We start from the raw sequence: 26,015 nt of genomic DNA, 5'->3' as shown, positions 1-26,015 counted from the left end.
TTGCCTCTTTTTTTGAAAACTTTTAATTCTTGATTTCTCTCAATGAGTTGCGTTATTTTGTTGGTATTGTGGGTTCTGATGTCTTTCCTTATCTCTTTTGATATCTTCTTGTTAAGTTTCCTATAATCATCTGAGTGTTTGTTTATCATAACTCTACGTTGCTTTATCAGAACTTTAGTGTTTTGGGTTAGTTTTGTGTTTCCCTGATTATCCTTTTTAGGACAAGTTTCTTTAATAGCTTGCGTTAAAATAGTTACAATGTGATTATTTATATCTTCAATTTCCATATTTTCCATTCTTTCCAGATTTCCTAAATTTTCAGCTGCCATTGCTCTATATACTTCTGGCTTTTCTGGTGTTACCCATTTTCTCATGGTCCTCTTCCTTATCATTTTTCGTCGTTCAGATTTAAGGTTGAATTCAATTCTAGTTCGAACTATTCGGTGGTCACTTCCTATGGAGAATTCGCCCAATACTTGTACATCTCTAATTGTCCATTTTTTATCAGTCATGATGAAATCTATCTCATTCTTGGTAGTTCCGCCCGGACTTGCCCAGGTCCATTTTCGATTTGGATGTTTCGCTCCTCTCTCATTTCTTTCACCATAACCATATGTACCCACGCATATTTCTGCTTCATCTTCTTTTTGTCCAGCTTTAGCATTAAAATCACCCATTAATATTGTAAATTGGGATTTGATTGATAGAGCTTTGGAGACGTCCTGATAAAAAATATCTATTTCTACCTCGGTGCTATTTGACGTTGGGGCATAGACTTGTACAATTTTTAGAGAGTAACGGTTATTCAAACGAAGGGTTAGATATATGACTCTAGGACTGATGCTTCCAATGTCTACGATGTTCTTAATATGTCTCTTGTTAATCAGAAAGCCTACACCGCCCAGAGCATATTCGTTATTTCCCTGATGATAAAGAAGTTTACAATTTGTAGACGGTTTTGTACCTGTTGGTATGGTCGGCTAAAAATGCTGCTCAGACTATCAAAATATTGATATAATAACATTTTGACGTTTAAATTATCTCTTTAAAAGCAATTTTTTTCCATATCATAACTTGAATTCACTGAGGCGTCGTTCCTTGTTCACTTTCATTGATATCTTAATTATTAGATGTTAATACACCTAGTATTTTATGGTATTCTGGTACACTGACGATTTTTTGAATAAACTAATCTTTTCTATCTTATTTTTTATTAGAATAGTCATAATCAAGAGGGCTAGTGACACCGTGTTTATAGAAAAACTGTAAATTTACTATTAATTATGTAGAATTCCAGATTCCGCCTACTACTGTTGCAGGACCTTCTATGTATAGGTAAACCAACTAAGTCCAAAGATTTTTCATTTACCCAGCAGAAAAAATAGTTTTTTTTTATACAAGACGATAAAATGGTATTTTATTGTCGACCGAAAAGATTAATTCACGAGCGATGAAATTGCGAGTGAATTAATTTCGGGAGACGATAATGCAATTTTATCGTCGTGTATAAAACAATATTTTTTTCCATAGCGAGTTACCTACGTTTTAAAAAATATTCAGAAATTATTATTTCAAGGAATTTATTACGAGTAGAAAAAATATTGTGCTGGGTTGGCGTTGGTTTCTATGTAATTTGACAAATAAATAAAGCTGTCTCTTTAGTTGTCAGTTTTGAGTCAATATTTTTTAATTCTCTTTCGTGTCGATTGCTGATTGAATTGGAGCCAGAAATGGCTCAAAACGAAATAAGTAAATTACCAACAGATATTCAGGCTGAGGCGACAAAAGCCATATCAAAACTACTTCCATTTAAATCCCGAATAACTTATGAAAAGGAATAAGAGAGAAGAAATAAAGTTTTTAACCTATCCTCGCTGTTAAATTATCATTTAATCTACCCTTGCGGTTAAAGTACTATTTTATCTACTATTTTTGATAGATATAAGGCAATTTTAACAGTTGCTATGGAAAAAACGTGTTTTTTTTGTTAGAAAGAAAAGAACCTTTTTGGTTGGTTTGAATTACATAATAAAATTAGGTAAAAGTCGTTATACGTTTATTTAATCCCATGTAATACGATATTATTAAAAGTTCAAACAGTGAAACGCAATATTCCCGGCACAAACAAGACCACTCCCAACTTGTTTTGATCGGATACGAAGAAAACGTTCGCACTTCCCCTCCCCTCCCGCCACTTCCCCCACCAACCCCTATTTTCTTTCTTATCCGATATTTTTCTTCGTTTCTTTTTGCCTTTGAGAAGCGACCGACTTTATCGGCAAAAAGCTTTTTAGCCGTTTATTGGATTTGTAAAATGGCCCGTAACAATGTAAAAAACAGCATTGCGGCAGTTTCAGAAGGAATTTCAATTATGCCTGTTGCTCCCTGAAAAGTATGTCTTTATAGTCTTTGAAAAAGAAAATTTGATACTCTTTAGAAATTTGATACTCTAAGAACAGCTGTGAAGAAAGTGTAGTTTGAAACGTTGAAAAAGTAAAGCTTCATTCGGTTTACTCTGTACAGAAAAGTCCACAGACTTCGAGACATAGGAAAATCAAGTCCATTTAGCGTGTGTCCAAATTTTGACAAGTTTTCAAAAATGACAGTTTTGTTTAGACCATGTTTAGACTGACGTTTAATTTCACCTGACTTCTCGGTGAATGATTTCTTTTTATGGGGGTACATAAAATCTAAAATTTACGGCCATGAAGTAATTCAAATCTTGGAGCAGTTAAGGCAGAAAATATTTAATGCCTTTGTCACTGTCACCCCTGATATGTTATCCAATGTGAGGAGGGGATTTTGTGATCGTTTGGGTTATTGTTTAATGCAAGAGGGAGGCACTTTTGAACAATTTTTGTAATTTTTTAAATTTCATTATCCTGTTTTTTCCCGTTTACCCATTACCTACCTTGACGAACATGGGAAAACAAAGGTCCTTTTCAGGACCACAGATATTTTGATTGAGAAATTTGTTACTTTTTTTTTGGATTAAAAAAACAAAAGTTGTTAATATAATACCAATTTAAAAGTGTTTTAGTAGTTTTAATAGACACTATGGATATAAACTTTATTATTATTATAATGTACAGGGTGGGTCAAATTCGACGCTTTTAAATGGAAACACCCTTTTCTATAGGAGATAGACAAAAACTAATATCGGTGTCTGGAGCTCAATTTTTGCCAAAAACATGATGGGGAAAACCGCAAATCCATATCTCTTACCGTTTCGGAGTTACGGGGTGTTTTTCAAAAATATGCATTTTTAACAAATCGCTGTAACTTTTTTGCTATGGAAAATTTTGTATTTTTATGAAAACATTTGCACCTTTTTACGTAGAATTTAATGGTTAAAGTATAATTTTTTTAAAATTAATAATTTAAGAATTATCAACAGAAAATTTGATTTTTTATATGGGACACCGTGTATATTTTTAATTTATTGAAAATAATTTAAAATTACCTTTCCAAAAATATAACACACTTGATATTTTGCTCAATTCTGTTTCGAGATATAGAGTATATAAAAATTCGCCCGCTTTAAATAAGTAGGCTTTGAACGGCACCGGCTGTAATGCAAAAAAATTCTAGCTGTGAGCATCAATTAAAACGAAAATAATATTTGCTATGAGAGATGCAGAATTTTATAACAATTTAAAATATATTTAACCAACATCAACACATTTAAACTATATCTAATAACAATAAAAATAAATAGCAAACCAAGACATGAGATTTTGCTACAGGTGTTCGACATATCGACCGTCTTCTGTTATGGAGAGACGGGGCAGTTTTTGAAAAATTTCTCGCGGAATTCATTAACTCAGTGGGGGTGAAAGATACCCTCTCATAACTGCTCAGTATTTCTAATTCTTGTCTAGATTATACGGAAGAATAAGGAACCTTTATTCTTCCGCAAATATATACATAGGATTAGATCCATGGGCACTAAGTCAGGCGGCTTCGACGGCCAACGGCTGGGATCTTGGTTAGCTATTCAATTATTCTTGAAATTGGCTGCAAAAATTTGCTGATAACTTCAGCGTTCAGAGGTGGTGCGTCGTCTTGCTGGAAAAATATGTTTTCGAGTTCCATTAAGGGCATTTCATCAATAAGGGGTCCAAAGCCTACTAGTTAAAAGTAGCGAACTTTTAAAAATTCTGTATTTCGAAGGGGATTATAACAAAATATCAAGTGTGCTATATTTTTGGAAAGGTAATTTTAAATTCTTTTCAGTTAATTAAAGATATAGAGGGTGTCCCAAATAAAAAATCCATTTTTCTGTTGATAACTCTAAAATTATTAATTTTAAAAAAATTATACTTAAACCATTAAATTCTACGTAAAAAGGTGCTTTGAAAATGTGTTCATAGAAATACAAAATTTTCCATAGCAAAAAAGTTACAGCGATTTATTAAAAATGCACATTTTTGAAAAACACCCCGTAACTCCGACACGGTAACAGATATTGATGTACGGTTTTCACCATCATGTTTTTGATGAAAATTGAGTTCCAGACACCGATATTAGTTTTCGTCTATCTCCTATAGAAAAGGGTGTTTCCATTTAAAAGCGTCGAATTTGACCCACCCTGTACATTATTATTACTATTATTCATTCGAAATGGCATTAAGGCCCAATTGCACCAATGATTTAAATTTTTCTTAAAGATAAGTAGAGCTTAGAATGAGCTGTATTTATATTTACTTTAATATTCACCTTAAATGAATTTGACTGATACAATTTTTGAATTTGAATAGTTTTTAATGATACTAACAATTTTAGTTCAATTTTTAATAAAATTTATTTAATATTAATAGAAATCCAACAGATTTGAAACCTCCTTTAGCGATTTATAACATTCTCAAATGAATTACAGGTGTCCTTATTTTCTATGAAAATCACACAGCTTTTTTCATAGTCGCTGCAGTTGCTATAGCTATAAAAAACTAATTTTTAAGGTGTGAAAATTGCGACACACGCTAAATGGACTTGATATTCATATGTCTCGAAGTCTGTGGACGTTTATGTACATATACAATTTGATATACAATAAAATTGTACATCTGATTCACATAAAATATACGGGATGTTTTATTTAAATTAAACTAGTTATGTCGTTTAAAGCTAGCATTTATTTAATATAAATTTGTAGACACTCTGCATATGGCAGTATAATTGTTAGCCGACCGTACCAACAGGCATGGTATATAGGCTATTAAGGTCGACAAAAAAGTTTTTTTTTTAATTTCACTCAAAATTAGTTATTTGGGTCATAAACGACCTAAATACAAAATATTTTCATGGTGTCTGTCTGTTTGTCTGTCTGTCCGTCTGTCTGTAACACGATAACTCAAAAACCGCTAAACCGATTTTAAAACCAAATTTGGCACAAAAATACTGTGGCACCCGAGAATCTGGCCATTAGTTTTTGGTGGGGGTGGGGGGTTGGTAAGGGGGCATGGGTGGGGGTTAAGAATTTTAAAAAATCGTAACTCCAAAATTACAGCAACTAGCGAAACGCGGTTTTCAATTTAAGTTTAGGAATAATATTTGCAACAAAATTTGTAATGACATCTAAATCAGTCAAAGTCGCAGTTTTTGAGATAAAAAAAATATGAAATATTGTTTAAAAGAACTGCCTACCAACTTTTTATTAACGTATTTTAGTATGGGCGGCTATACGGCTTTTTTATTATTGCAACATAAAATTTAGTAAATAACTTGAATACGCCTAGAGAAATAAAGCATTAAAATAATTGTTACTGTACTTTCACAAGAAAGTAAATATTTCAAAAACGGTAAGATTAATGTGCGGTACACCTTAACCAAATTTACCTTTATTTTAATTGTTGAAACTAAAAATCTAATAATATACAGGATATTCCATTTAAAAAATACAACTTTGATATTTTTTATTTATTTAGGCCACTCTGTATCCTTTGAAAACCATTTTAAATTGTAGCTTTTTGAGTAAAGTGATAATTGAAAGACTAACGAAAGAATGCAACAGGAGAAATGTAAATAAATCTGTTATTGTCCCTCCGGAAAATGATCGCATTTAACCCTGAAGTCAGCTGCGAGAAACTACATCTTCTCCGTTTACTTTCTAAACCTTCTTTCCCCCGTTGGCGTCGCCCACGCAAAATGGTCTTGTCCCAGTACACACCCCCCTACAGGGGGGTGTGTACCCCCTCGGATCCTCGCGCCCCTGCACGTGTCGTCGCGGCGCTGCTATCGATCGGGGCCAGACGCCGGCCGCTTTATCGCAGCAGTTCCACATTTCCAGAAGCATCAGGTTGCCACAGATTAATGCTATAAGCGTGTTGTTGTCCGGTCGAGTTCATCCTTCTATGGTGATGGAAAAATGCGTTGTTTTTTTTTGAAGCGTTATATAAGTTTTTATTTGAAGCGTTATACAGAGTGGCGCCTCTCATACGCCGCGGAGGCTCCAAAGAGAACGACAGTTTGTATTGGAATGAAATTTTGTGAGCATATGTAGGTTAATTCAGAGCACCTTTTTAAAAATATAGAGAGTTTTACAGGGTGTCTCCAAAAAAAGTTACATATCAAAGTTGTGTTTTTTGTAATGGAACACCCTATATATTAATTGATTTTCGGATTCTGTAAGAAAAATAAAGGTGAGTTTTATAAGAGAAGTATATGACTAAAATGTAAGGTTTTTGACATATTTAACATTTTCTAGAAATAAAGAACAATTTTTAAATTACAATAAAAGCTACCTAAATTGGAATTTACCTGGTATAGCCTAATATGTAGGTTAACTAACTATTGTACTTTAAATCAAATTAAAACTTGATCCAAAAAGTTATACAGGGTGAGACAAAATTAATATTGAACATTGCTCACCTTTAAAAGCATGTTACTCTTTTATTTTAAATGGAACACCCAGTATATATATTTAATGGAGAATTCATGTCTCTTTAAAGTACTATTAAGGTTGCCTACCTCAAACAAAAATGTTCCTAGATATTTTCATTTACATGATTTGATCTGAGTAGATCTTTTATTATTTGATAAAATCTAGGTGGCTGTGATATGTCTGACGTTACTTCAAAATAGCTGTCTAATTAGTCCAACTTTAACAACTAGTTATCAATTTGTGTCAGTGAAAACAAAAAAATTCTCAGAAATTTGCCGAAAATGCAAGCTTATCCTACATCAGAAAGAATTGATATGATTCTATTAGATGGTGAATGCAGTGTGCATTCACCAATTAATAAAATACTTAAATGCTCCTGATTTTATCTAGTCTGGTTTTTTTTGTGGGGATATGTTATGTGTTTACAAAACTCGACCAACTATTGCCGACAACATGAGAGAAATTATTGTAGCCGCTTTTCGAGGTAGAACTCCACATATGCCTATTAAAAGGAAAAGATCCTTTTGAAAAGACAATCATTTTATGCAGTTAACAGGAAAGGAAACATTTTTAGCATTTGATTTCATCTAGCTAATTTTTGTCACATAATTATAGGTTTATATCTAGTTTTAGTTCTGTAATAATTAAAATATGTTTTAAACGTGTATCTTTTTATTACCGTTGAGTATTTTGCTATACAATGTTTAATTTTTGTTAAATTAACAAAAGCGACCTAGCTTTTTTTCAAATAATAAAGATCTACTGGCACAAAATTATAAAAATTACAATATCTAGGAAAATCTTTGTCTGAGGGGTAGGCAACCTTACTAATATTTTGAAGATATATAAATTCCCTATTGAACACCGGGAAAATATACTGGGTGTTCCATTTAAAATAAAGGAGTAACTTGCCTTTAAAAGTGACTAATGTTCCATATTAATTTTGTCTCACCCTGTATAACTTTTCGGGTCCTATTTCAGTTTGGTATAACATACAATGGTTACTGTAAGTAAATATCAGGCTATACAAGGTCAACTAAAAATTAGGTAGTTATCAAAATTTAAAATTTACTCTTCATTTTCACAAAATGTGAAATATGTCAAAATCCTTACATTTTAGGTATATGCTTCTCTAATAAAACTCACCTTTATTTTTTTCCTAGAATCCGAAAATTAATTAATATATTGGGTGTTCCATTAGAAAATACACAACTTTGATGTGTAACTTTTTTTGGGGACACCCTGTAAAATTCTATATATTTTTAAAAAATGCTTTCAGTTAATCTACATATGCTACCAAAATTTAATTTCGATATAAACTACCGTTCTCCTTGGAGCTTCTACGTCGTATGAGAGGCGCCACCCTGTACAGGGTGGTCTGAATTGTATTCCGGAAGCTTCGGCAGCACGTTCTGCAGGTGAAAATATGTAAAAAAGTTCCTATAAATGTATGTCCTAAAATGCTTAGTTTTAGAGATACAGGGTGTAGAAGTTTTATTTTTATTTCGATTTTTTCCAAGTAATGTCTGAACTAATATCGATATTTTGACTATCAGATAGGATGGCAATTTCCTGTTTTCGATAGTTCCTATCTAAGATAAATTTTACGCATCTTTCGATAGTGCAAATTTCTGCCTGAAGGATACTGGGGTAGGTGCCCATTGGTTCCGAGTATTCAGTTTTCGGCCCAAATCCTCCTATCCCTGTCCCTGCTTTGGTTTTGGAAGCATCAGTATACCACGTGATGGTATGGTCTTTTATATGCTGAGTAAGCGTTTCTTTCTTCCAATCCTTTTTATTACTCAATAGTACAGTGAGGTGTTTCTCAAAGTTGTAAATTCTTGGTATGTCATCCACTGGGAGTTGGAGAAGTGGAATTTTCTTTTTGAGGGTGTTCCAAGCCCCTGACCTGAAAATTCTCCCAGTATTGTTTCCGTCAGTAACCATTCTAATCATTGTCGCATTGGCATAACTACCGACGACAATGTGCAGTGGTGTTAGGTCTAGAATGACCTCCATTGCTGCTGTTGGACATGTTCTCATGGCACCTGTGATGCAGATACATGCCAGTCTCTGTACTTTGCACAGGTTTTGCCTTGCTGTACGTTGCTCTAGTTTTGTATACCAAGCAACTGCTCCATAAGTAATCATGGGTCTTACTATCATGGTATACATCCAGCGCAAAATGTTAGGGGCGCAGCCCCACCTTTTCCCGCCAGTCTTCTGCATATCATGAGAGCCTTTGTGGCTTTGCTGGTAATGTTCTTAATATGCTTGTTCCAGAGAAGTTTACTATCCAGGGTTATTCCCAGATATTTCACTTCCTGTGATGGCAGTATTTCCTTTCCATCTAGATGGATTTTTTTCAAGTTTTTCAAACTTCGCTTTCTAGTGAATGGCACTACTGCGGTTTTATCTGAGTTAATACTCAGCCCGACAGTCCTGCACCATCTCTCAGCGATGCGGAGTCCTCTTTGGATAATATCACACAGGGTGCCTTCATGTTTCCCCCGTGCAATGATGACTATGTCATCTGCGTACCCTATGCAGTGTATTCCCGCTAGAGTTAATTCTTTCAGTAGTTCATCCACTACCAAGCTCCACAGTAGGGGGGAGGTCACTCCACCTTGTGGAGTTGCTTGCGTTGTTTTAACAACTACAGATTTGGTACCTATCTCAGCCTCTGCTGTTCGTGTTGAGAGCATTTCCCAAAACCAGCGAATTATCGTACTGTTCACCCCTCTTGTTTCAAGAGATCGCTTGACCACCTTGTGAGGTATATTGTCAAACGCCCCTGCAATGTCCAAGAAGGCACAAAGTGCTATTTCTTTGCTATCCAGGCTTGCCTGTATTAGCTCAGTTAACTGGTACAGAGCAGTTTCTGTGGATCTGTCCGCTCTATATGCATGCTACTATCGTGCAGTGGTTTAACCTGTAGATGATTTACTCTAATATGGTTGTCGACTACTTTCTCCATCGTTTTTAATATGAACGATGTGAGACTAATAGGCCTAAATGATTTGGGGTTAGCCCAGTCAGTTTTGCCTATTTTGGGTATAAACATGACTTTCGCTCTTCTCCAGATGGTTGGTATATATCCCATCGCTAAGCTGCTTCTTGTAATGTTTAATAGATGGAGTGTAGCTATTTCCTGACCCTTCTTTAGAAGGGCAGGAAAAATCCCATCTATTCCTGCTGTTTTATAAGGCTGAAAGGTGTCAATAGCCCATATCAGTTTTTGTTCTGTTATTACTAGCTTGGCCGTCTCCCAGTCTTCCCTGCGAGGATTGTGGGGTTCGGTCGGAGCTACTTGCGTATCAATAGATATGCTACCTGGAAAGTGTATATGAAGTAGGAGGTTAGCTCTCTCTTCATCTCCTTCCGTGCAGCTTCCGTCAGGTTTCTTAAGTGCCATGTTGGGGATGGGTCCACTCTTGGCCATAGCTTTGTGTAGCCTAGCTGCATAAGTAGTTAAAGTGATGTTTTCGCAAAAGTCTGAAGTCAGACCGCTTTGCCCTTCTAATCTCCTTATTATACTCAGTTAATTTCTCGGCGTAGAGATGCCATTCGCCGCTGGGTTTGCTCTGTTGAAGAGTCGTCGGACCTCCGATCTAAGATTGGCCAGCTTTTGTTCCACCAGGGCTTGTTGTTACTTTTTTGTATGCCCTTACTTGTGGGGCAACTAGATTCATATGCATCCAATATTGCACCACTGACTTCCCTTGCGTACCATTCTAGATACAGGTGGTTCCTAGCCCTACCTGCATCTATTTGGTCCAGGTTCTCTACGAGATTGGTATGGTATAGTTCCCAATCGGTTCTTCTTGGATTCCTTCGTGTTTCTGTTTGGAGTATGATTCCTCCTAATTTGAACTCGATGATTCTGTGATCTGATAGGGAAGGTTCCGTTGATACCCTCCAATCTTTCACGTAACTAGTTACACTAGCACTCCCGATTGTTAAATCTAATACTTCCGCCCGCGTTTTTGTCACAAACATGGGAGTGTTCCCTATATTGAGAACTTCAAGATTGAATGCTAAGAGGAATTCTAGTAAACACTCACCTCTAGTGTTAGTATTTGTGCTTCCCCATACCTCATTGTGCGTATTGGAGTCACATCCCAATAGCAGAGGTAGTCGCCGTTGGCCGCAGAATCGCGCGAGCTCCTCTACTTCCGGAGGCGGTGTCTGCCCATCACCCGGAAAGTATGCAGAGGCAACCACGATATTTTTGCTACAATCCTCGATATTAAGTTGAACCATGATTGGAGCAAGATCTCGGGTTGTAAATTCTGAAACACATGTGTAGTTAATGTTGTTTCTTATAAGAATACAGGCTCGGGGAAATTCCTGCCTGTTATCATATATTACACTGGAATTTTTTCCAGACAACCCTTTTTTTAATTTGTCCCTGGTACACCCAGGGTTCCTGGGCTAGTACCATTACATATTGGTTTTTCTCAAAGAGTCTTGTGATTGTGGCGGAAGACCCTTTTGCATGGTGCAGGTTTATTTGGGATATCCCATGCATCAGGTTTCTGGGGTAGGTAAGGATCCCCCTGTTGTAGGGAGGACAGGGTATTTCCCATCGCCCCTGACAACAGATGTTCCTCCTCCGAGGAGTGGTCATCAACCTCCTCCGAGGATATACACCCTTTCACGGTTGGAGTTACGCCATCCGTGTCCTTCACAGTCGAGGAGCTTGTCTTCGGCTGAGGTACTTGTGAGATGGAGGCTGTCTCCATTTTTCTCCCCCTCTTTAGCTTGTTCTTTTCTTGGACCTGTACCGTCCCTAATCTATAATAGAGGTTATATCCCTCTTTCTCTATTGCCTCCTTGGATTTGAGGTCAGTTCCTATTGTGAGGACCTGACCATGGCCCTCCTCCTTCGAGTTGGGGACTCGCCAGCTCGATGTACTCACATTCTCGTTCTGAGCTTGGATAAGGTCTAGCAGGTAGGTGGTGTCTTTCCCCTTGCTTCTTGGCAGAAAGACCGTGATGGTTGTCCCTTTAGGGATGTTTTCTCCCCTCATTGCAACCAGTCCCGGCCCCTGCCAATTTTTAAGCTTAGGTGCCGTTTCCAACAACCAATCCGCCGATTTTTCAGATGCACAATCTATGAGGATCGTGCCCACCCTAAAGTGTATCCCCGCAAAGCGCAGCTGACCCACACTTTGCGGATCGTTGCGTCGCAATCCACTCGCTACTACTTCGTCCAGTATCGCCTCTTCTAGAGCCGTTTGCTGCTCGGTAGTCAGTACAACCTCCGGATATTCCTTTGGCAGCACCGCAATTTTCACTTGTCCAGCAATAGCGGCATAACTAGTGATACGTCCCTGCTTGCCTCTCGGTGTGGGACGGCTTTCCATCCTGGCTTTTTTCTCTCCTTGTCGGAGCAAAGGGGAGAGGTTTTCGCTCCCTCTCTTGCCCTTTGGTGGAGATGCGCCAGGTTGTTTCTTGGTTCCTTTTTCAAGGAGAGTTTTGGCTTTTGCTTCCTCCGGAGCAAGTCCTTCGTGGAGCAGTCGGAGGTATTTCCGTGCTTGTGCTCCGCTAAGACCTACTCTCACCTACTAAGACCTACTACTCAGACCGGATCGTCTAACCCGCCTGGTTGACCCAAACCGGGTAGACGGAACGGTAGCTGGTGTCGCTTGTTGGGTCTAGAGGTGGACTCCCGACCCTTACTAGAAGAGGTGGTAACTTGTGTACCACTTGTGGAGGCTGGCCTCGCACAAGTGTCAGCCGCCTCTCCTGTAGTTCCCTTTGGGATTGATCCCTTGGAACTTTCGTTCATAATGTTCCCAGTGTTACTAGAGGGTTTCCCCACAGCATCACCGGTGGTGTTTTTATGATTGTTTGATCTCATAGTGCTCCCACGAGTAGCTAGGGTTAGTCAGTTCACTTCTACAGAGCCCCGCATGTAGAAGTAAGAGGTAAATACAATGGGGTGCCCCCTGATGCCCCAAGGTTGAGACCAGTAGAGGCTAGTTTCTATCTAGCCACGCGTCCCTTTGACCTGGTCCCACCATCGTAGGATTTAGGTTTTTTGGTGAGGTTGTCTCCTCTTGGTCCGGGCGGTTAAGCCAAGACTCCCCCATACCCTCTACCCGCGAGACTTGACCACAGACAGTAGAAGGTGCCTGGTTAAATGTCTTGGTGCAATTCCCTGGCCACGACACTACAGCCAGAGACAAGACAATGAGTGAGATGCTTCTTAGACCAAGCCAAAGTGCTAGAGGTGATTCCTCTCAGCACCTGACCAGGAGCTTCCCCACCAACGACAAGGTCTTGCATCTCCTAGGGGAAGTCTGAATGAAGCTACATCACATAATTTTCAGAATAACTACAAACAAAAAAAAATATGTTTTTTTTTCAAACGTCACAAAATTATAATTTTTTTGTGACGTGAATGACAATATTTTTAAATTTTTATTATTTATATATTTATTTAATATAGTTTTAACGCCTAGGCATAAAAGTAAAGCTCTTTTACGCATGTTTTACGCCTAAGAATAAAAGTACGAAAAAATATATTATTAAACTAACATAAAGTGGCAAATTCCACGAGCGTAACTATAGTTTCTCGATATATAACTTTGAATAAGAAGACTAAGGAAGGAGCATATCAAAAATCTTAGGTCCACCGCGATGGGCCTCAAATATGGCGGACTTAAATTCCGGTTTATCAGTGCCGTTCTAATTTTATTTAAAAAATGTAAAACTATGATGTAGGGTAGACGTGTGGTAGACTCTATAATTTTTTATTTATTTTACGTTGTGAATAAATGTTGGTAGTTATTAAAATTGTTATAAAAATATAAAATTCTAATAAAAATAGATAAGTTATAATAATTATTTATAACCATAAACATCCGATACGCTATTGAAGCAGGTAAGTCAAATTGACGTATCTAAATTCTTTGACATCTAATATTTGACAAGTAATAAATAAAAGCAAAAATGGAAGAAAAAATATATAATTAGTTAATTTAAGTGAATTTCATAAATGATCGGTTTATTACACGTATGTATATTATATAGTCACTTACTAGCGAAAAGTTGTTCCATTATTTCACTCGATTTTTGCCGAGATCTACCGCACGCTACACAACCAACTATTTTAGAGTTTTTTTCGTTAAATCGCGATAGTGTCACTGTTATTTTAAATTCTGCCACAATTTCCATTTAGATTTACTACCTTTATACAACTATCAGTAGTAGAATAAATAATAAATAACATAAAATAAGCTCCGTAAAGACTGACAAATCCACAAAAATTCAAATCAAATTCAAATGTGTCAAATGAATCGTCAAACAGAACTGTCAAGGATCCCCACCCTAGAGTCCTTTTTCCGCCCACCATGCATGAATACATGGTTAGCATTATGCTCCTTCCTTAGTCTTCTTATTCAAAGATATATAATTACATACAAGGTATGACTTTTAAATCATTTTATATTATTTGGAACGTTTGAAATTGTGGCGTTGGAAAAAATAGCATGTATTTTCAAAGTAAAATTTCATCGTTAAAAAAACCATCGTTTATTTTGAACTTATTTGAAAAACGGTAAAGAGAAAATATGTTTCTCTTATCGAGATCTACCAGTCCTGAAAATATTTGGACTTATTTAAGACTCACCCTGTATGTCGGTGTACAGGGTGGCTCGAATTCGACGCTCATCATTGGGATTTCGGAAACCGTAAGAGATACAGGATCGGTTAAATGGAGGCAAAGTTGCGCAATTTGATGCTCAATAAAATGCCGTATTGCATTTTGAAAAATTCCGAATACTTCCGAATATATTCGAACAAAAAACGGAATTTTCAATTTTGTTTTCTAGTGTTTCCTGGCTTTATTTGTTAAGATAACTTAAAAGGAAAAACACATTTTCATGGCCATTTTTCTGCTCTATAACTCTGTGTGATTAAATATTGACTCTGACGTTTCGACTTCTGGCGACCATCATCGACTTAATTTTTTTAAATACGGACCTGATTTTTTTTTCAATTTAATTAAATCCTTTCATCACTCTTAAAACACTATACAGGGTGGTCCGAACTGTATTCCGGAAACTTCGGAAGCATATTTTGCAGAAAAAAATAAGTAAAAAAGTTCGTATAAATGTATGTCCTAAAATGCTTACTTTCGGAGATACAGGGTGTAGAAGTTTCAATTTTATTTCGATTTTTTCCAAATAATTTCTGAAGTAACATCAATATTTGGATGAAAATTGGTGTCTGGGAGTTTTTTGACATGAAAAATTTACTTTTGATGTCAATATGACTCCTGCTAGTAGAGGGTGCCACCTACATGTGTTTTGACTGTTTTGAAGCGTAATAACTTTTTGTCCGTATCTGTATAAAACTACCGAGTAAAAAAATATACATCTCTGCGACTTTTTACATGAAAAATATATCTTTGTAAAAATCGCTACGGGCAACCGTTCTCAAGATATTTAGAATGGAAATAGTCAATACATGTCATTATTGACGAAAAATAAACAAGTTAAGTAGATAGTTATTCCACTGAAATAATAAATTTGGGAAATTTTTATTTCTTTTAAATTAATCATAATTTTTTCTGCAAGAAATGACGATAAAACAGTTTCTGTTGAACTTTTAGCACAAAAACATTTCAAATTTATGATTTCAGTCTAATAACTATTTAGTCAACATGTTTAATTTATGTCAATGATGACAGGTATTGATAATTTCGATTCCAAATATCTCGAAAACCATTACTCGTAGCGACTTTTACCTTTTTCACCTAGAAAACGTCGTAAATGTATATTTTTTTACTCAGTAGTTTTATACAGATACGGACGAAAAGTTATTACTCTTCAAACCAGTTAAAAAATACGTAGCTGGCGCCCTCTACTAGTATGAGTCATATTGACATCAAAATCAAATTTCTCATGTCAAAAAACTCCCAGACACCAATTTTCATCCAAATATTGACGCTACTTCAGAATTTATTTGAAAAAAATCGAAATAAAGTTGAAACTTCTACACCCTGTATCTCCGAAAGTAAGCATTTTAGGACATACATTTATACGAACTTTTTTACTTATTTTTATCTGCAGAATATGCTGCCGAAGTTTCCGGAATACAGTTCGGATCACCCTGTATATAGTCACTTTGATATTTGCCGACGTTTCGTACAGAAAATTCCATCACTAGAATATTTTATGCAAAAAAATTTAAAAAAATAAAAATGCAATACGGCATTTTATTGAGCATCAAATTGCGCAACTTTGCTTCCATTTAACCGATCCTGATCTCTTACGGTTTCCGAAATGTCGAATTCGAACCACCCTGTACAGGAGGCTAATATGTTTTTATAATGACTCAAAATCTGACTTATTTCCCTTTCTTTCCAGGGAACGATGGTACGCTATTGGCGGCCTGCGCAGGCCTGGGCGCCATCCTGCTGGTGTTCCTGCTCTACGTCAAAAACAAGGGTTGGTGGTTGGGCACCGTGCGGGGCGTGACCTTGAACTGCTGCGACGAGGCCTGCCCTCCGATCGCTTCCAGGGCCGTGCCCAACCCTGTGGTGGTACCGTCGCATCACGTGACGAATGTTAGCACCAACCAGACTTCGAAAACCAAGCTAGGTAAGCTGTAATAAATAATGTACTACATTAGAACCTAATTCAGTGTCTATTAATCACAATTAATAAAATTAATAAATTATATATTTTACCTAATTTACTATTAATTATTATTACTAATTGACACTAAAGTCTATAAACCTGACTAAATAAAATTTTAGCAAAAATGTTTAAATTTGTTGTATAATTTAAGATAGCGAACAGCTCTTTATTTTACTTTATAGAGCAAATTATTGTAACAGATATTTTATTTAGATTAAAGCTGCAAAAATTAGTTTAAATCGAATTTTATTATCGCTATGTTGGTCACATTGCGCCGTTTTCAGCGAGGTTGTCGTTTATTATTTGACAATTATCCTAATTGTCAGTCATTATTTTGTATAATATCGTGTTGTTGTTGAATCTTTGTGAGTAATTGATAAACTATATTGAACGAGAACGTGACAATAAAGGTCCTTTATCACACTTGCCTGCAGTCAGAGAAGTAAGTACGTAAGCAAATTACACCACTTTCAAACTTATTTTTACGTTAGTTTTTATTAAATTCTGTGATTATTAGTTTGCGCATTAATAACGCCCTCTTACTTGATATTATCACTTATGGCATTGTAAGATGTACATCATTTAAATGAGAGACAGTACGGGTTCCAAAAAAAAATCAGTACAATCGATCCTCTTAAAAAAGTGTCTCAGGCAATTAGAGTACCTACTAAAGAATACTAGCTCGTCAAACAGAGATATCCTTATGTTGATTACCTTGGATGTAAAAAATGCTTTCAACTCGGCTAACTGGGAAAATATAATCAATGAGCTTACATATCATTGGAAAATAAGTTTATATTTAGTGGAAAATATAAAAGCTTATCTAAGCGAAAGATGCGTTATTGTAGAGGATACAGAAGTTAAAGTATCTAAAGGTGTACCTCAGGGATCTATACTGGGTCCTTTACTATGGAATGTACTGTATGGTGAACTCCTTCTTATGGAATACCCAGCAGAAGTAGAAGTCATAGCATATGCAGATGATGTTGCGCTGATGGTAAAGGCTAAATGTACCGAAGACCTCGTTAGAACTGCGGAAAGAGCATCGGAGCAGGTGTGCTCATGGATGGATGAGGTGGGACTAGAAATAGCGCCGCACAAAACGGAGGCAGTTATTTTGGTTGGTAACCGAAAATCACGCAGTGTACGTTTTCATGTGAAACAAAATATAATTGTACCAAAGAAAACAATAAAATATTTGGAGATTGTTTTCCAAGCGGGAGGAGGCTTTTCTGAGCATATCCGCCATACAGTTTTGAAAGCAGAAAAACAGGGGGCCATGTTATCCAGAATTATGCCAAACTGGTCTACCTTGGGTCACACGAAACGCCGAGTGCTAGCTGCTGTACAAGCATCTACAATTTTGTATGGATCCGAAATTTGGGGAGAAACCTGCAAAGTTCGGAGTCATAGAGAGAAACTTCTTGCAGTGCAACGAAGATTGGCCATAAGAGTATGTCGTGGATACAGGACAATATCTGCGGAGGCTGCCCATATGGAGAAATGAGCTATGCCATGAGTCAGTTGCTTTCTGGCCACGGTTGCTTCAGGTATTACCTACATAAAATAAAGTTAGCTGATAGCCCGAGATGTCTCTATGGCGACTCCGATGCTGATACGGTGGAGCATACCCTTTTGGAATGTAACCGATGGACAGCTGAACGAAGAGTTCTATACAAAAAACTAAGAGTCCCAAAAATTAAGATTTCCGATCTAGTTCCAGAGATGATTCGATCCCCAGAAAATTGGAATATTGTTCACACTTTTATGGAGACACTAATAGATGCAAAAGAGAAAGAAGCTAGACGAAGTAACTAAAACATCGCAGTAAAACCGCCTCCTTGAGAAGTAATGCCGAAAGGTAGTTCCTCGGGGAGATATTCAAAGCGGCTTGTGGAGGTTTTTTAGTCGGTAAGGTACCTCAACCACCCCGACAGTACCACATACGGTCTCTGGTTTGCAGATTTTTCCCCACAAAAAAAAAAAGAAAGATGTACAGCAATAAATAAATAAATAACCCATAATAACGCTTAGAATAATCTTCATACTGGACTAGTTTTTGCCAATATGTAATAAGTAAAATAAGCTATCAAATAAATAAATGAATTACTAAAATATTAGTTATTAAATTAAAAATAAAACATAAATCTCTAAAAAATTATTTAATAAATATATTATTTGTCACTTTTAAATTAAGATTCATCTCATAAATCTATCACAATCTGGCAGCGCTGTCGCCATTGCTTGACACTCGAAGTTGATCGTTTTCATCGGAAATTGTTTTGCGATTACCATAGCATTAGACCAGTTATTTAGAAGAGTTTGATTTCGATTGCTAGAAAGCATTAATGTACAGGGTGGGTCAAATTCGACGCTTTTAAATGGAAACACCCTTTTCTATAAGAGATAGAATCAATTCTCAATTTTCATCAAAAACATGATGGTGAAAACCGCACATCAATATCTGTTACCATTTCGGAGTTACGGGGTGTTTTTCAAAAATGTGCATTTTTAACAAATCCCTATAACTTTTTTGTTATGGAAAATTTTGTATTTCAATGTAAACATTTCCAAAGCACCTTTTTACGTAGAATTTAATGGTTTAAGTATAATTTTTTTTTAATTAATAATTTAAGAGTTATCAACAGAAAAAGTGATTTCTTATTTAGGACACCCTCTATATTTTTAATTAACTGAAAAGAATTTAAAATTAACTTTCCAAAAATATAGCACACTTGATATTTTGTTATAATCCCCTTCGACATACGGAATTTTTAAAAGTTCACCACTTTTAACTAGTAGGCTTTGGACACCTTATTGATGATATGCCCTTAATGGAACTCGAAAACATATTTTTCCAGCAAGACGACGCACCGCCTCTGAAAGCTGAAGTTATTAGAAAATTTTTGCAGCCAATTTCAAGAATAATTAAATAGCTAACCAAGATCCCAGCCGTTGCACAGTGCTTCGTCCCATGGACAAAAATCGAAAAAAAAAGTTAAACTTTACTAATATCTGAATATGTAATTTTATACTTATAGCAATGTTCAACCATCCTGTATATTATTTTTCATAAACAGCGTTTTTTGTTAGCAAATATTTTCACTAAAAATAAATTTTGCGATCATTATCTTATCAGTGAAAAGAATAACATTTTATAGTAGTTCTGTATATTATGGAGTTAAACGGTACGTACTTAATTGAAAGCCACTATGGATATTGTTAAATAAGGTATGTACTTTAAATTTATTTCTAAACAAGTTCGTGATTGTTTAGTTTTTATTTATTTTTTAAGATGATTCTTAAATGGGTATAAAAATTTTACGTTTTCAAACTTCAAAAAGGCATTTAAAAAAACATATCGTATTTATTGAATATTTTTGTTGTCATATTCATACACTTTTAATTTTTGTATAGTTCACCCGCGTCTGCTTGCGACGAACTTTATTTTATAATACTTTTCAGATGGAGTAAAATTGATAAGCAATGCCGATCTGGTTAATACTTGGCTTGATCATAAGGACAAGAACTGAAAATTATTTGTATTTCAAAAAATGTGTTCTTTATTAGATATTAATGAACCTTCCAGTCAAATGAGACACCACTTGTCCCTGAAAAAGCCCACTATGTTGGAGCGAAACGTCGCATAAAAAAGTTTCCATCTTTCAATTTATTATAAAACCTCATACCCAAGAAAAGGAAAAAATAATATATGGATATGGTCTATTAAAGAGGTAACTATTAACATCCGAACCCCTCACACCAACAAAAAGAACAGTAACAACGCGAACAAGTAACATATTAGAAAATGATGTACAGAAATATCTTATATGTGAGGATACTTCATCTACCTGTGATTTGGATACTTTAAATTTGGAAGATTCTGTCAGCAGTGATTCTTCTGAAGCAGAGTAGTCACGATCTATGCATTTTGTTGTCCTAAAGTAAATTTATAGTATCTTAAGTTTTTTTTTAATTAAATATAACATTAATGTTTCTTTTTATTAAAGAGAAACATTTTTATCTTATATTAGGCTAATATTGTAGGAATCATGTTCTAATGTTATTTCAATTCTTTTTTATTACAGGGATTTATTTAATACTTACACCGTTTTCATACTATAAATTATTATTTCCTTAGATGGAACACAGCTCCAACATTTTTATTATTTATAAGATTTTTTTTCATAAACGTGGGACTAAGAACATCGTCATTTAGTACAATGAGAGTACTCACCATTTGTGTCAAATAAACGTAGTTTGAATAAATTACCTACAATAAAAGAGAAGTTTTGCATTTTTGTCCTCTAGAGCCATATGTTCGAAGCACTGTGCGTTGGCTCTCGAGGCCGCCTGACTTAGTGCCCATGGATCAAATCCTATGGATATATTTGCGGAAGAATAAAGGTTCCTTATTCTTCCGTATAATCTAGACAAGAATTAGAAATACTTAGCAGTTATGAGAGGGTATCTTTCACCCCCACTCAGTTAATGAATTCCGCGAGAAATGTTCAAAAACTGCCCCGTCTGTCCATAACAGAAGACGGTCGATATGTCGAACACCTTTAGCAAAATCTCATGTCTTGGTTTGCTATTTATTTTTATTGTTATTAGATATAGTTTAAATGTGTTGATGTTGGTTAAATATATTTTAAATTGTTATAAAATGCTGCAACTCTCATAGAAAATATTATTTTCGTTTTAATTGATGCTCACAGCTAGAATTTTTTTGCATTACAGTCGGTGCCGTTCAAAGCTTACTTATTTAAAGCGGGCGAATCTTTATATACTCTATATCTCGATTAGGAATCGAGCAAAATATCAAGTGTGTTATATTTTTGGAAAGGTAATTTTAAATTCTTTTCAATAAATTAAAAATATACAAGGTGTCCCATATAAAAAATAAAATTTTCTGTTGATAATTCTTAAATTATTAATTTTAAAAAAATTATACTTAAACCATTAACTTCTACGTAAAAAGGTGCTTTGGAAATGTTTGCATAAAAATACAAAATTTTACATAGCAAAAAAGTTACAGCGATTTGTTAAAAATTCATAATTTTGAAAAACACCCCGTAACTCCGATACGGTAACAGATATCGATATGCGGTTTTCCCCTTCATGTTTTTGACAAAAATTGAGCTCCAGACACCGATATTAATTTTTGTCTATCTCCTATAGAAAAGGGAGTTTCCATTTAAAAGCGTCGAATTTAACCCACCCTGTAATTTCGCATGTAGCAAAAAATAATTTTTTAATTTTTGTTACTGAGTCCCGAATGTGCTGAAAGAATCGGGAATTAATAATTTCGAGTCCCGGTTCTTTGATGTCTCAAAAAAGAACCATACTACAAAGCTCTTCTTAATACATTCAACAAAAAAAAACATTGTAGGTGTATTCATCTAAAATTAACGTGATAACGTTATAAATTGCATTTTTTTATCACAACCTGACTTCCTTCCTCTTTCTATCACATTCGTCGTAATTTTTCTCTATATCCAACCTCGACACTTTGTCGCAATAATTCATGTTAAAAACACACCACTTTTTCTCGCTTAGTTACTCCGTCTGTAGACGCAGATCGATGGTTAATTTGTCGTCAGAAACTTTGCCAACGGGGACCGTTTGCATTTTTAACGTTTAGGCTATTAAAGCATGCGTCACATTGGGCGACTGTTTGCCTCTGGATTGCAGTGCGGTTCTTTTACCAAATGCTGTAAGTTATTTTTATTTTTTTGTTCAAATCCAGAATGGAAATATAATGTGTAACGTAGTTAGATAACAATAAACGAGGTACATAAAATTTCTTGGTTCCAGTCGATATTACGGACACTAAAAACGTTAAATTTTCCATACAGATTAGGTAGAAACATCGAATAATCTAGCCTTTTACTACATCGATATAGATGTTGGATGACCTAGTTTTAAGCACAAAAAATCTAAAGAAACCTCTTTGTAATGTAAAATTAAGAAACAATACATGTATGTAACAATGATTCCCCGAAGCTACGCAGACCATTTGACTTTGAATTGTCATTAAATCAACGGCCCTTCGCATCGCTTTGCGACGTTGTCAATATAATTATTTTTATATAATTTCTACTGAATGTGAGGTTATGTTAGATATTTTTCTTTTAGGGGTTCCTGTGGTTTTGCTTTGGTTAGCTTTTCTTGGTGGAGGGTGTTAAGCTGTGGTTTTTATATTTTAATAAATCTAACTGTGATTTTGCAAAGATTAATTATTAGATTGGTTAGGATTTGGGTTACTTTGGTTAGTTTTTCTTTGCGGAGGGTGTTAAGTCTGTGGTTTTTATATTTTTATAAAATTAAACTGTGATTTTGCAAAAGTATTATTAGATTGTTTAATTTGGGGTTAACGCAGATTTCGGGGATTGCTTTGGTGGTTAGGTTTTCTATGGGTGAGGGAGTGTTTAGCTGTAATTTTTTTATGTTTTATACACGAAATCTGAGTGCTTTCAATGATTTGGATTAAAACACAGATTTCAAAATTAATTTCATTTTGTTTTCAGCGTGATGGCGGCCACCGTAGGGACAGCCGATCCTCCGGGCGACCGGGACCCGTTGTAAAAAATTTGGCGTAAAAATATGCCTCATAACTATTGGCTACAGGTTTAAGTCGCATCAATGTTGTGCTAAGTATTTGTGCCATCTGTCAAAATTCCTCCGCAGCATCAAATAGTACCATAATTTTATAGTCAAATATTAAAATTTACTGGATAATCCGCAAATTTAATTTCGAATTTAATATATTATATAATAAAAAAAAAAAAAAAAAAAAACAACTTTTGTTTTTTTAAAATTCTTGTGTCCCGTAAAGTCGAACGGACCACAGGTTTCTTCATTTTACTGCTAAATATAAAAAAAAAAAAAAAAATTGCCTTATATCTATCAAAATAGTAGATAAATATGTAAACTTTAACCGCAAAGGTAGATAAATGATACTTAACATCGAGAATAGGTTAAAGCACTTTTTTTCTCGCACGTTTTTTTAATTGCTTCCATTTTTGAAAAATTTTTTTGTATTCCCTTTTATAAGTTATTCGGATTTAAATGGAAGTAGTTGGAGTTAATGGCGTTTGTCGCCTCAGCCTGAATAATCTGTTGGTAAATTTACTATTTCGTTTGAGCCATTTCTCTGCTCCAATTCTAATCAGCAATCACACGAATGAGAATTAAAAATATTGAACTCAAAACGACAACTAAGAGAGACAGAATTTATTTTACTTTGGTGTCAAATTACATAGAAAACAACGCCAAACCAGCACAATATTTTTTTTTTTTTTTTTTTTTTTTTTTTTTTTTTTTTTCTCTAAATAATTTCTGAATATTTTTAAAAATGTTTTTTTTTTTTTTTTTTGTTAAAACTATTGTTTATACATTTTTTTTTCTCAGAGTTTTTGCAGCGGCCTGAAAAAATGTTGAATAAGCGTATACGCAGAGTGTACCAATAATTCCGTGATATAAGAACTACTACTATTTGGATCATAAAGATTAGTTTTCAGGTCCCTAATTTGGTAAATGACGTAAAACGCTAAACGTTATATTGATCATGCGCAGTTTGTGAAAAATAACCGACAAAATTTGTTGGCCAGGTACTGTCATTTTAGATTTTGAACCGTTTATTTAACACGTCATCTGTCAAACGTTAAAACGGTTTGCAAAAATAACTCACAAATTGAGTTTTTGTTTTTCTCTTTTGGGGTTCGTGAAAATTGTGTTATTATGACAAATTTCAATATATTGAAATATTATTAGAGTTCGAAATGCTGACGGGAGGAAATAGATATAATTTTGATAAGGGGTTGCATTCTGTCACGACTATGTCGATGCCGGATCCTTTGGCGTGCCAAATTTTTGTCCACTCAATGAATTATGTTGATTATATTATTTTGAAGGACAAAAGAAGAACTACAAAGATATATTTTTAGTGAAAACTAGTGTTTAAGACGTTTTATTTGGTTACCCTTTTGAGCGAGCTTGTTTTTTTTTTCTTTATAGTGGATTTAACCCAATAGTATTACACTTGGCAACCGTGCTAAAATGTATACCGTAATAGCGTACCGTTTATTTGAACCTAAATAACGGCGAACGCTATCCACTAATAGGGTAATCCCTTATTTCCCATACAGCACGTCCAAATGAAATTACGTTTCTACAAGGGAGACACATGAGCAACAAAACATGTTAAAGTGAACCTAAGTGTTCATCTAGTTCTAACATATACATATGAGATACATGCAGGTTTATATTGACAGTGTTTACTAGTTGTATACTGTCTGCACTTCAAGATTCTGAAAAGAGTTTTTTTGGTAGACGTTAACAAATAATTTATTAAAATGACTTGAAATCTGACGTCGGTATATGAGACATACAATGTAAAAGTCATATGTATAAATGTGAGTACTTTCGTATTATAGTTGTGCTTATAGTACAGATCTTGTAGAAATGTGACGTATACACATAATCATAAATAATTCTATATAGACACTTGTAATAGTGTACTGTTGTGTCTACATTCTAGAATGAAATGAAGGTGTGCGCACGCGCGGATAGCCTCAGCGTAGACACACCGACCAAGTGTATATTATGTGCCCTCTCTCCTTTCTCCTTACTAGGGGTGGTATGTGTTAGCAGCAATTATTGTTTTATCATTCGAAAGGCTCTATATAAATGCTTCTGTTGTTGTGTAGTTTTTAAAACAGATTTAATGGTAAGTCACAATTTTTAATTACCCCTTGTTTACATCTTTGCCTAAGAGTATTTAATTATTATAGCAGCGACTCTTCCCTTACCTACTTCGATAGTTTACGCGAAAATTCTGGACTTCCAATGAATGAACAGGCTCCCAGAATACTCTCGTATAATGATATAAGAGGTTAGCTCTGCAATATAATTTTTTTTTAATTTGGAAATAGATAAAAATCTCCTAAACATGGCCCCAGAGAAAGAAAGCATTTAAAAACACCTCAAAGAATATCACTGTACTATCCGGTAAGTTTATTAATGGATCAATATACGAGATATGTTTAATATCAATTAACTCAGTGTTCAATATAAATTTTAAGGGTGAGATTGTTTAATCTGGAATAAAATACAACAAAGTACAACAGAGTGCTCGATGAATAACTATGCTAACAAATCAACTGCTTGGAGGGAAAAAGAGAAGCAAAAAAATAGACTAAAACGAGGGTCCACCAAGATCGTGGCGATATAGCCAGTGTTTCCAATTTTAGTTAATGTTGTTGATAACTATACAGGGTGACTTATTAATTTCTTGAATACATTTTGATACAAACTCTGTTCTTTTACAGTGTTTCTTTACTTCTGCTGCTGGTTTGCAGTGGTATAATTATTAGTTAATTTTTTTTTTTTTTTTTTTTTTTTTTTTTTTTTTTATTTATAAGAAATTTTTATTTTTTAACCACTTAATCAATTTTATGGAAGAAAAAATGGTAACT

At 35.0% G+C, this 26,015-nt stretch overlaps 1 protein-coding gene across 1 annotated transcript in view; it reads left to right on the top strand.

Moving 5' to 3' along the window:
• The window catches only part of LOC115876510 (synaptotagmin-16), an 85,752-nt gene that overhangs the window by 13,402 nt on the left and 46,335 nt on the right, over positions 1-26,015 (top strand). The window contains exon 2 of the mRNA XM_030892311.1: positions 16,264-16,497. Coding sequence (XP_030748171.1) covers positions 16,264-16,497 — 234 coding nt within the window. The remainder of the gene's footprint in view (positions 1-16,263; positions 16,498-26,015) is intronic.

This window comes from Sitophilus oryzae, unplaced genomic scaffold (assembly GCF_002938485.1).
Source record: "Sitophilus oryzae breed Bouriz unplaced genomic scaffold, Soryzae_2.0 scaffold_1436_pilon_pilon, whole genome shotgun sequence".
Lineage (NCBI taxonomy): Eukaryota > Metazoa > Arthropoda > Insecta > Coleoptera > Curculionidae > Sitophilus > Sitophilus oryzae.
The sequence above is the reverse complement of the archived record's forward strand: the minus strand, read 5'-3'. Positions and strand labels throughout refer to the sequence as shown.